This window comes from Rhinatrema bivittatum, chromosome 8 (genome assembly GCF_901001135.1).
Source record: "Rhinatrema bivittatum chromosome 8, aRhiBiv1.1, whole genome shotgun sequence".
Taxonomy (NCBI): Eukaryota; Metazoa; Chordata; class Amphibia; order Gymnophiona; family Rhinatrematidae; genus Rhinatrema; species Rhinatrema bivittatum.
In genome coordinates, this window is record NC_042622.1 from 72,235,889 (window position 1) to 72,248,869 (window position 12,981).

General features: G+C 47.9%; 1 protein-coding gene across 4 annotated transcripts in view; it reads right to left on the reverse strand.

Annotated features, from left to right (window-relative positions):
* Positions 1 to 1,440: 1,440 nt before the first annotated feature.
* The window catches only part of LOC115097252 (CMP-N-acetylneuraminate-beta-galactosamide-alpha-2,3-sialyltransferase 2-like), a 70,342-nt gene continuing 58,801 nt past the window's right edge, over positions 1,441 to 12,981 (reverse strand). For all 4 annotated transcript variants that reach the window (XM_029612902.1, XM_029612899.1, XM_029612900.1 and 1 more), the window contains one exon: positions 1,441 to 2,856. In XM_029612902.1, the coding sequence (XP_029468762.1) occupies positions 2,689 to 2,856 (168 nt within the window). In that variant the 3' untranslated portion in view covers positions 1,441 to 2,688. The remainder of the gene's footprint in view (positions 2,857 to 12,981) is intronic.

Sequence of the window (12,981 nt, forward strand, 5' to 3'; positions counted from 1 at the left end):
GACATAGGGATAAGGCTCTCGCTCCCGACAGGATGGGCAGACTCTCTTCGAGTGCTGAACCGGACCACTTCAGCAAGACCATCTCAGCAAAGAGAAAAGAATCTCTGGTACCATTACAGTCTACCTACTGAGACAATGCTAGTCACTCGTCTGGGGAGCCTGGCAGACACTCTTTCAACAAAGTGAGCGCTTATATTTCCCTGTTAGCTGGGGAAAGATTAATTTACCCTTGCTCATGTGCTGAAATATAACCTTTTTTTTTTTTGTTATTGTAACAGATGTTCTTATAAACGTCTGTGCACATACTATACAGAAAAATATAGCTTTTCAGATTTTCACATAAGCCATAGTCAGGTGTAATTTTCTTAGTGTGTTTGTGTGATCTAGACTACAAGGCAAAATCCCCCATCCTTCCACCCACTACACTTCCTGATAAATTTAGGAAGGTAAATCTGGTCAGGTAAATCACAGTTCTAAAGTCACCCAGGTCACTTTAGGCAGGTATATTCGGCAGAAGACTTGCCTGGGTAAGTACTGCTGAATATCCTGGCTAGAGTAACCTGGGTAACTTCCAGCTTGCCACACTGATCAATATTGACTTCAGACTCCTGATTTTCTTAAGTAATGCAGGATTGTAAGTCCACAAAAACAGTGGGATAAATTCAGAACAGTATCATAAACAAGTAAGGAAAGCCCACAGAAATGCTTTCCAACATGAATTTGTAGAAGGGTGGGTGGGGAGGTTTATTGGGGTATATTTGGAAGGAATGGAGGATGGGTATATGAGGTGGGTATAGGCATGTGTGCAGGGGGCCTGTCTGTATGTGTATTGTGTGTGTTGGGTACTTGGGGGAATAGATATATGGTGGGTGTAAGGTTTTTTAGTTGGTAGGGAATTATGGGTGGAAGGGGTTTGTGGAGGGGTTGTGTGTGGTTGTGAGAGGTTGTGGGTAGAGTGTTTTTTTGTGGTAGAGTGTAAGTTGGATGTGTGTGGAGAGATGTGCATGGGATGTGGTTGTGGCAAGTATGTGTGTTCAGTATGTGTGTACGTATGAGGGTATGGGGAAGGGGTGAATTAAGAAGCTGCATCATTTATTTTCTGTCTTTGTGTGTGTGGGGGGGGAAGGTTGTAGGTGAGTGTATGAGATAGGAATATGTGTGTGAGGGTGTGTATGGTGGGTGTATATGAGAATTATCCAAAGCTGATGGTGTACAAGAGCCTGTAAGACCAGGTGGCCCTGTGTTTTCTGGATAATTCTTATCTCTCTCTAATAAAAAAAATCCAGTTTTCTCTAGGACCAACATGGCTACTTAAACACTGCATTATGAAAAGGTAGCAAGGCTATTTGGGAACAGAAGTATTAGAAATGCTATTGGATGCAGGGACATGTGAACAGAAGCATCTAGAATTGTCCAGTACACTCAGAGGAAAAAATAAACTCCAAAAACAAATATTTGATATTGTATCTGTCAGTACATTCAAAGATATCAAGACAATGTCAGAAAATAATTCTTTTGTTGTCATTTTTGTTAGGATTAGTAAGTATGTAGGCCCTGGGCCAGGTGAGAGATGGTACTGCCCACAGGGAAGAGCCCTGTGAGCCTCACCTTCGGAAGGTGAGGTCTCAGCTGACGTCAGACACAGGTTAAGTCTAGAGTCTTTATTAGAGAGATAGAGCAGCACTACCCGTGGAGTGGGAGGTGCAAGAGAGAGTCACAGACCCAGAGGGATCACATGGTCTGTGGAGTGAGGGATACCCAAGGAGGATACCGCAGTATAATTGGTAATGGTCCGCAGAGCAGGGTACACCGATGAGGTCTTCAGTAGAGATGGTAGTGGCCTGCGAAGCGGGGTACACCGAAGATGTCTTCAGTAGAGATGGTAATGGTCCACAGAGCGGGGTCCACTGAAGAAGGTCCTCAGTAGAGATAGTAATGGTCCACAGAGCGGGGTATACTGAAGAGGGTCCTCCGTAAAGATGATAGTGGTCTGCAGAGCGGGGTACGCCGATGAGGTCCTCAGTAGAGATGGTAGTGGTCCACAGAGCGGGGTACACCAAGGAGGTCCTCAGTAGAATAGGAAATAGTCCGCAGAGCGGGATACTCATGACAAGAGTAGCGATGGTTCCGGGGAATGGGGTAGGCAGAAGTCCTGAGCGTCAGGCCCTCCGAGGAGCGGATAGTCAGAGACGAAGAGAGGGCCCCCGAGGAGCGGGTACCCGGGACGTCTCACGCTGAGGAAGCAGGAGCTGGAACGAAAGGTCCTCTGTGAGCGAGGCGGATTCGACAATGAGGGATCTTGTTGCCAAGTCGTCGGTAGGCAGGGCCAGCCGGCTTAAATGTCCTGGAGGAATGACATCATCCGAAGGGGACGCCCCCGAGGTTCCTGTCATGACATGCTTAAGACTGGCCTGTGCGCGCGCGTGCCTAAGGGATTCCGACGACAAGATCGCAGTTGGCGGCGTCCGTGCCACCCTGGGAGGTCTAGGAGCAATAGGCAGGCCGGCGAGAGCTGGCGGAGGCTGCCAGTCTTCCCCACGGAGTCAAGGCTGAGAAGAAGGAGGTGAGCAACAGAGGTTGCAGCCATCTGCGATCGACGGGCGTAACAATTATTTATTCTCAAAATATAAAAAATATAATATTTTCTGGTTTCAAAACTATAGTATTACTGTGCACATTGAGAGGTGCTCAGGTATAAAACGTAACCTTGCCCTCTTGTGCTAGTCTCTTTATGAGCGCCAGTTCAAAGTCAGCATTGTGCACGCCAGTTTTGCGGAAAGCAGAGGCAAAGCGATTCTTTTCCCAGTAATGGTGCCAGCTCCCAAAGCTGTCTGCGCCGTAGCCAAACACAGACACCTGGAGAAGATGAGAATAGGAAACAACATTACAACTGATATCTGAGCCCTCTTCATTCATGGAACTGTTACGGAACAAGTTGGTTTATAATTCATCATGTTTAGAATAAAAAGAGAGTATATACCTTTAAGAGAGATGCTAGGTTTAGGTATTGTCACTATTGAAACTTGGGGTTGGAATACAGTTGCTTCAGACAGACAGGAAACTTTTAACTATTGATTAAGTTGTGAAAAGAAAAGGAAAAGGAAATCCAGAGGCAAGATCCTCATACAAGAGAACTCATGCCAGCCAGTCATACTGATAGGGTCACAAGATGGCTCCATATCATGAGGAAAAGACTGGGCCAGTCCAGGTTTTGTCAAATGAAAGCTATATAATTATAATGCAATTCTCTTTGAGGACCTTGCAGTACAAACCCATGGATGCAACTGGGACAATATCAGGACTAGCTCAGCAGGTAATCCTTTGTAATATTCTAACAGAAAGTATGCTCAGAGGGCCTTATGAAGTGGAGGCTGGACCTATACCACCATGTGCTTTCCCCATATACCTGCACATCTGACCAGTCTGATTTAGGACATTAAATATCATGCATGAGACCATGAATTATATTCGCTGATAGTACTGCCTGATTCCTTTTATCAAGAATAATTCGGCATACTGGACAGCCCAGTTTGAGCCTAGCTAGGTTGAGAGAACATTGTACAAATTTCATCTTTGTGTGAGTTTTCTCACTCCGAAGGTCAATCAAATCTTCACAAGAGTGTACTGTTCTGTTCGTACGAATGTCAAAGTGGCCCCTAACCCCTACACTACTACCTAAACCTCACCTCGAGAAAGTAGGTGAGCCTCTCGCTCTCTCGTAGGAATTGCGGTGCGAAATAAGCCATTAGATGGATCACAATTACGTAATCCTTCTAAATGGCTTTTGAATATGGACCTCTTTAGCTTTATATGTGTTTCATGCTACTGAATTTATATTTTTTGTTTTATTTTGCAATTATTGAAATAAAAGTGTATCTGGTGAATTTTAAAAGCCCTTCGCGTGCCAAAGCTGAGAGATATGCCTGTGATGTGGCCTGGCACGCGCCTGGCAGATTATAAAACCCACGAGGGTATGTGCGTATTTCCCGATACTCGCAGGCATTTTTCCACCAAAAGGGGCAGGGCATGGGAGGGCTGGACCTGCACCATGACATCTGTGCATGTTTATACGCACAAGCGTGCACTGAGGTCCCCTACCGTGTAACATCACTTCTGCTATGGACAGCATGTAATTCGTGTAACAAAAATTCGGGGTTTTAAGGCTTGGGGCTAATAGGATAAAAGGGAGGCAGTTTAGCTAGGGGGTTTAGGAAGTCCTCTCCTTTTCTGGGCTGAACTGGGAACAAACTGGAAAAACAGGTAATTGCATTGGCGTGCATAGCTACTAAAATTCCCCCCCCCCCTTACATGCTCGAGTTGCCATATGCGTGCAGATGCGTACATCAATATAAAATCGTGCGCAAACGTACACATGTATAGCTGGGCATATGTTATAAAATTGCCATGTCCATGTGTGCCTGCCGGCAAACACGCACACGTGTGCTTTACCTCTAAGTGTTTAAGTTAAGCAAAAGCCTGTTCTTTTGTACTGTAAAAAGAAGCCAAAATCATAGTAAGACGGTGAGGAAATAATTTGATTGGACACTTTCTGGCCTTCAGGATCCAGAACAGGGGCAGCTGATGCTGCAGCTGGAACAGCTGTGACAGCAATCTTTCTAGCATCTAGCCCTCATGCAGACAGAGGCTAGATATTTTATAGTACTCTCTGGAAAGATATACAATATTGTTAAGAGACATGGCAACACAAAGAGAGAGGGTTGAATTTGCACCGCCTTGAGAATTGTGAACAATAATCCTATCTTCAAAGCTTCGGATCGGTTTCTCTCTTACGGGCCGATACAGTACAGTGCGCTCCGATGGAGCGCAATGTTAACCCTCTATTGGACGCGCGTTTTCAACGCACTAGCGTTATCCCTTATTCAGTAAGGGGCCGAAAATGCACGTCCAACCCCCCGAACTTAATAGCGCCCGCAACATGCAAATGCATGTTGATGGCCCTATCAGGTATTCCCGAGCGATTCAGAAAACAAAATGTGCAGCCAAGCCGCACATTTTGCTTTCAGAAATTAGTGCCTACCCAAAGGTAGGCGCTAATTTCTTCGGGCACCGGGAATGTGCACAGAAAAGCAGTAAAAACTGCTTTTCTGTGCACCCTCCGACTTAATATCATGGTGATATTAAGTCGGAGGTCCCGAAAGTTACCAAAAGTAAAAAAAAAATAAATTTGAAGTCGGCCCGTGGCTAGCTGGTCGAAAACCGGATGCTCAATTTTGCCGGCGTCCGGTTTCCGAACCCGTGGCTGTCAGCAGGCTCAAGAACCGACGCCAGCAAAATTGAGCGTCAGCTGTCAAACCCGCTGACAGCCGCCGCTCCAGTCCAAAAGGAGACGCTAGGGACGCGCTAGTGTCCCTAGCGCCTCCTTTTGCCTGTTTTTACGGCCGGGCCTAATTTGCATAGTGAATCGCATGCACAGGAGAGTGGCCTGTGCGTGCGGACTTTACTGTATCGGCCTGAAAATGAGACAGAGGCTGAAGCTGTGACAATGGTGTTACTGTTCATACAATTCAAACTGGAGCTAATTCAGCCACTTTTTCACACACTATGCATTACAAAACCATTCTTTGTGCCTTTCCTTCTGGTTCTCATCATAGACTTATCATGCACTGCCTCTCTTCTTATTTCTTTCTTTCAATGTATGCAAACCCTCCTTACTCTTCCCTATCCATTTCTCATCAAAGAGCAATTAAGTATGATCTCCCTTTACTCCTTAGCATCTGGCTCTTATCAGAGGGCCATCATGCAGAGATCAGTGGTTTTCCTGATTTCTCTCCTATATATATCAATTCTTTCCCATATATAATCTAAGTACTTTTGTCTCCCCTCATAAAACAGCAGGGTACCTCTAGTATCTTCTAATAGTCCTCCCAGTAACATCTCCAGGAGGTCAGGGCCTGACCCAACTTGGTGCTATGAATTCTGCCACAACAGTATTTCCAGCCTTGCCATCCCAAGACACAGGATAACTTTCAAAACAAATGTGTGCGGTGGCATATACATGCATATATGGCCACGCTAGTATTTTATAATGTACACATATGATATACCAGCGTTTTATAAAATACTCATATCTCTATCCCACAACATACCTGCATTTGTCAGCTTATGTTTGAATACATGCAATTTATTGAAAGAGCATATATCAATTCATTGAACGTGCGTACTTTTCCTGTCTATTTTAAAAATGTACAAGTGCATATTTTATAAGCAAAAATAAAGTTGGACTGATTTATGTAAATCTGTGTATTATAAAACATTTGTGCATCAAGGAAATTACCAGTTTTACTAATCAGTGCTTCTAGTCCTTCTCCAGGTCATCAAGACCTTCCTGGTTCTTCAGCCTGAACTCCCCCCAATTCACCCAGTCATTACTACACAGTAAACATATTTAAGATCATTTATGCCAGATAATTAGCAAGTATAAATTTATGTCAGTAAGCTAGCAAATCTATGGCCCGGATTTTAAAAAGGTTACGGGTGTAAATCCCAGGGATTTATGTGCGTGACCGGCCTTACGTGCGCCGGACCTATTTTAAAAGGCCCGGCCACGTGCGTAAATCTCTGGGACGTGCGTATGTCCCAGGGCATCGGGGAGTGGGCGGGCAAGGGGTGGGGCTAGAGGCCCTCGGCACAGCAGCCATGTGCCTGCCTCCAGTCAGGCGCAACAGGTAAAATAAAAATTTGGGGGAGTTAGGTTAGGGTTAGGGAGTGGAAAGGCTAGGAAAAGGGGTAGGAAGGTCAGGCTAGGGGGAGGGAACGGGGGAAGGCTGCGGGCGTCGGGGCATGCAAGTTGCACAGTTGTGCACCCCCTTGCGCATGCCGACCCCCGATTTTATAACATGCACGCGCACCTGCACGTGCATGTTATAAAATCGTGTGTCCATGTGTGCATGCTGGGTAGCGCGCGCACATGGACGCGCGTGCCCAGCTTTATAAAATCTACCCCTATGTGTATAACTGTCCTTTAAAATAGCAACTTGCATATGTACATGTTGGTCTCGCCCCGGAATGCCCCTACACTGCCCCTTTTTTACACATGTGACAGGGGCAAGGTCAGGTCGGCACCATTTTCAAAAATGGTGCCAGCCAGGGCTAGGGGGTGCCCCAGGCCACCAGCTAGCTATCAAAGAGACTTATTTGAGGTACTGGGTTTAGGGGTTTGGGTAGGGTCCTCCTGCCCCTCCAGACCACCAGATTTCTATTTTTTGGGATGGGGGACACTAGACATGTTCTATGTAATTGCCTCTCGCAACAGTTCTGTTACACTGTAAACCGGTATGATCTGTATACTTTACAGGAATATTGGTATATAAGAATTCAAAACAAACAAATAAATAAATAAATAGACACTAGGGAATTTTAATCTTTGGAAGGAGGGGTAGGGATGGGGAGGGGGATGTGGAGGAGTATCCAGGGTCTATGGGGCTTTTTGTTATTAAAGGGGGGGGTGCAAGGGAAAAGACCATCACTGCTTGTGTGGCATTTAATTATTTTGCTGTTTGGTGGGGCCAGTGCTGCCATGGTAGGTGGCAGGGGTGGGCAGGGGTTGATATTGATCCCTGGGATGCCTTTGGGGGAGGGTCCATTTTTAGGGCCACTGGCCCTTTAAATAATGACAGCCCCAGCCGAGAGGGGCTGCCATCATGTTAAAGGAGCCTTACTGCAGTGCGATTTTTTTGCTGCAGTAACAATAAATAAATAAATAAATAAATAAATAAATAAATAAATCGCACTATGGTAACACCATGATAATTTGTCAGGGTGGGAGAGGGGCCAGTATTACAGGGCCATCCCACCCCCCTCTGAGATAAACTATCGTGGCTTAAAGAATAACCCTACTAAATTGTAAGCACTCGGGATAAGGAAATAACTACAGTACCTGAATGTTGTTGTGTCGGAGGTGGACCCTTGGGCCGAGGTGGGGTTTACGCAACCCATAGGTAAGAATCTACGGGTCCCCACCATCAGCAGATGGAGTGAGATGATAGGCAGAGGCCGCTGGAGCTTCACCTATACCAGCCCTCGTTCCCCGCGGGTTGAGCCTTTGGGTGCCTGGGCCGGCAGGACTTAGGTGGGCCTCTGCATATAGTTGCAATAGGAGTTGGTTCAGCCCAGAGACAGCAGATGAGAGATAGTACAGTCTTACTACGGATTGGGTAATGTCCTGGAAACTTGGGCGACACTGAAACAGAGGCAGACAGGGGGCACTCGAGCAAAAGTAGGCTGAAGCCTGAAGAAACCACGTCCAGGGAGCAAGCAGAAGAGGAGTCCAATTGTAGGCTTGAGTCAGGGGTGGCGGTAATCTGATCACGGAGAAAATCAATAGCGTAGTCATGCAAAGCTGAGGTCTGATCACGGAGATGGTCAGTAGTGTAGTCAAGCAAAGCTGAGGTCTGATCACGGAGATAGTCAATAGCATAGTCAAGCAAAGCTGAGGTCTGATCGCGGAGATAGTCAATAGTGTAGTCAGGAAAGGCGAAGTCTGGGTCTGGAGATAGGCAGTAGCGTAGTTAGGCAAAGCAGAGGTCTGGTTCTGGAGATAGGCAGTAACGTAGTCAGGCAAAGCGGAGGTCTGGTTCTGGAGATAGGCAGTAGCATAGTCAGGCGAAGCAGAGGTCTAGGTGTGGGTCTGGAGATAGGCAGTAGCGTAGTCAGGCGAAGCAGAGGTCTGGGTCTGGAGATAATCAATAGCAACGTCAGGCAAAGCAAAGTCAAAGTCCGTGTAGTCAATCTGAAGCATAAGCAGGGTAGGAACGAAGAGACAGGAACCAGGAACAACGAGGAACAGGAACGCAGGGTTGAAACGAATCTCTAGGAAGCAACGAGTACTCAACCAGTGAGGAGACCTGATGCAAAGGGAATGCTAGGCAGCAGAGCCTGAGCTTAAATACTATGGTTAAGTTGACGTCATCATCCGGGGCTGTGGCCAGGTTCCCGCTGCAGTCCCTACTTAAGAGTCAATGATGCGCGCGTGCGCGCCTAGGGAAGGGCACTGTGGGAGTAGCAGCATCTCTCCGCGGGCCACACAGAGAGGACCGATGAGAAGTGGAAGCAGGACCAGGAACGCCGTGAACTGTGGCAGAGCCGGAGGCACCGGGGGAGGCCCGAGGATGAAGCTGATGGCCCACTGCCGCCAGCGAGGAGGAAGCTGATGGCCCACTGCCGCCAGCGAGGAGGAATGCTGGGAACTGTGGCAGAGCCGGAGGCACCAGGGGAGGCCCGAGGATGAAGCTGATGGCCCACTGCCGCCAGCGAGGAGTCACTTTAGAAACGTGAGGGGGCCGTGCCGCGGTTCTGCCGTGGATGGCCCGAGTAACAGTACCCCCTCTTGGAGGTCGGGGTTTGCCCGGATGGACACGATGAAAGTTCAGGAGGAGTGTTTTGTCCAGGATGTTCTGAGCTGGTTCCCAAGAATTTTCTTCGGGTCCATAACCCTCCCAAGAAAGGAGGTATTCCCACCGGTGGCCTCTACGGCGGACGTCAAGGACTTCATGTACCTTGTACGTGGTATCAGTTTCATCCACAAGTGGAGGTGGTTCAGGAGCCTTTCGGGCAGGCCAGGATAGGACCACAGGTTTTAAGAGAGATACGTGAAATGTATTATGTATTCCCAGCGTAGGAGGCAGCCGAAGCTGGTATGTAACTGGTCCAATACGTCGGGTGACCGTAAAAAGTCCAATATACCTTGGAGCGAACCTTTGAGAAGGTATTCTGAGTTGGATATACTGAATATTTAACTAGACTTTCTGGCCAGGAAGGAGTTCAGGAGCCAAGTGTCAGTGACTGTCAGCAGTTCTCTTGGCCTGGGAAGCGGCTTGACGTAAGCGAAGATTCATCTGTTCCCATAAAGACTTGAGGGCATCCGCAGTAACCTGCGCCGCAGGGGATGGTACTGACAGAGGTATGGGCAGCGGAGGTCGTGGTTGTTTTTCATAGATGATAGAGACCGGTGACGTGCCTGTAGCAGTGGCGATGTGGGAGTTGTGAGAAAACTCCGCCCAAGATAAAAGTTTGGACCAATTGTCTTGGTGGTTTGTTGTTGTAGGCACGCAGGAAGGCCCTCAAAGAGCGATTCATTCGCTCGGCTTGTCCGTTGGCTTGGGGGTGATAAGCAGTTGTTAAACTGATATTAATACCGAATTTTCGGCAAAGAACGCGCCAATACCTAGCAACGAACTGTGGACCTCTATCAGCGACAATGTCCTTGAGTAGGCCATGCAATCCAAAGATGTGGTGGAAAAATAGGCGTGCTAATTCTGGAGCGGATGGTAGGCCTGTTAGAGGGACGAAATAGGCCATTTTTGAAAATCGGTCTATGGTTACCCATATCACGGTATGATCCTTAGATGGAGGCAAATCCATGATGAAATCCGTAGTCAGGTGGGTCCATGGTTCCTCGGGAGCTGGAAGTGGTTGCAGGAGACCCCAAGGTCGACCGACTGGGGGCTTTTGCTGTGCACAAGTGTTACAGGATTCAACATATGGTTTAGCGTCAAAGACCACAGTAGGCCACCAGAAGAACCGCTAGAGCAGTGCCAAGGTTCTTGCTTGTCCTGGGTGATCGGCAAACTTAGAATCATGCGCCCAGGTGAGGACCCTTTCTCAGAGTCGTTGGGGCATGACAGTCTTCCCAGCAGGGACTGGGTGAGTAGCAGACAAACAGATAGAAGCTGGGTCTATTATATGGCTAGGTTCTTCTGGAGTGTCTTCAGGCTCAAAAGAGCATGACAGGGCATCTGCCTGGAGGTTTTTATCGGCTGGATGGTAACGGAGCTCAAAATTGAACCTGGAAAGGAATAGAGCCCATCGGGCTTGATGGGCGTTGAGACGCCGGGCATGGCTCAGATGTTTCAGGTTCTTATGATTGGTGAACACAATGAACTTATGTTGCGCACCCTCTAGCCAGGGGCGCCATTCTTCGAGGACCAATTTTATGGCAAGTAACTTGCGATCTCCTATACTGTAGTTCTGCTCCACAGATGAGAATTTGCGGGAGTAGAATGAGTATGGGACTGTAGTACCGGAAGCAGTGTGTTAACTCAGAACTGCCCCAGCCCCAATAGCGGAGGCATCCACTTCCACTTGAAATGGACGGTTCGGGTTTGGGTGATGTAGGCAAGAGCCCACCTGGAAGGCTTCTTTAAGGCGGTGGAAGGCTGCGACGGCTTCCAGAGTCCAATTTCGAGTATCTTGGCCCTTACGAGTTAGGGCTGTCAAAGGTGCAACCAGAGTGGAATAATGTGGGATGAAATGTCGATAGTAATTTAGAAATCCCAGGAAGCGCTGGAGGGCTACGGCCAATCCTGGATTCCTTTCAACTTAGCAGGGTCCATAGAAAATCCTTGTTGGGAGATAATATATCCGAGGAAAGGCAGGTTGGATTTCTCGAACAAGCATTTGTCCAATTTAGCAAACAAGTGATTCTCGAGAAGGTGTTGGAGGATGGTATAGACATCAGTGCGATGTATGGCCAGATCTTTTGAAAAGACAAGGATATTGTCCAGGTAGGCCACAACCTTGGTATACAGCAGATCTCTGAAAATTTTGTTCATTATTCATTGGAAACCTGCGGGCACGTTACAGAGGCCGAAAGGCATTACCAGGTATTCGTAATGCCCATCCCGGGTATTAAAGGCAGTCTTCCAAATGTCATTGGGATGGATCTGCACCAAGTTATAAGCTCTGCGTAGGTCCAATTTTGTGAATATAGATGCTCCCTGTAGACGATCGAATAAATCTGAGATCAGTGGCAGTGTCTTTGTGGGTGATGGCGTTTAGGCCGCGGTAGTCAATACACGGCCTAAGTGACTCATCTTTCTTGGTCACAAAAAGGAATCCCGCCCCAGCAGGAGAGGTTGAGGGGCGGATGAATCCCTTCACAAGGTTTTCTTGGATGTACTCCGTCACAGCCTTTGTCTCGGGTAGAGACAGAGGGTAGCTACATCCTCGAGGAGGCATGGTCCCAGGAAGAAGGTCAATAGGACAATTGAACCTCCGAAGAGGCGGAAGAAGGTCTGCCTTTTGCTTGGAAAACACATCTTTGAAATCTGCGTAAGGAGCAGGTATACCAGAAGAAGTGGCAGCCAAAGGAACCACTGATGGCAGTACCACTTTCTGAAGACAGAATTGGTGGCAGGCGGGACCCCACTCCACCAGTTGCAACGAGCCCCAATTAAATTGGGGAGAGTGCTTTTGTAGCCAGGGGAGTCCGAGGACTACCGGATGGATGGATTTCTCCAATACCAACAGTTCAAGTTCAAGTGCGTAGCTGGACTGGTTCCATGATAAGGAAGATTCGGCCAGGTAACTGCTCTCCATAAATAGATGCTATACACAAGGAGGTCTCTAGCGAACGGGTCTTTATACCCAGGAGCTGGACAAGATCCTTGAGAATGAAATTACCTCCTGCTCCGGAAACCACCAGAACAAGGACTGGAAAGGACCGGGAATCCCATATCAAGGTGACCAGTACAGATAATTGAGGGACCAGAGAGGTTGCGCCCAAGTTCAGGACCCTACTGAACTTAGGCTGGGAAGTTTCCCAAACGGACAGGACAGGTCTTTAGATGGTGGCCAGGGGCTCCGCAATACAGACAGAGACCGGTTTGTCTCCACTGGAGGCGCTCTTCCGGTGTCAGCCACCCACGATCCAACTGCATAGGCTCTTTCATCTTAGCCACAGTAATGACCCTGCTCGAGGCAGGGCTGGTGGTCGATGGCGAACAGGATCGAACCCGAGAGGGCTTTTTGGGCATCTGACTCTTCCGGTGACGCTCTTGAAGATGGTGGTTGATTCGGCCTGTCAAGTCTATAAGGTCCTCGAGACAGGAAGGGAGCTCCCTTGCAGCCAGCTCATCTTTCAGCTGTAAGGAAAGTCCATCCAGATAGATAGCTCGTAGGCAGTCCTCCTGCCAGGCGAGCTTGGAAGCCAAAGTCTGAAACTCGATGGTATAGTCGAAGAGA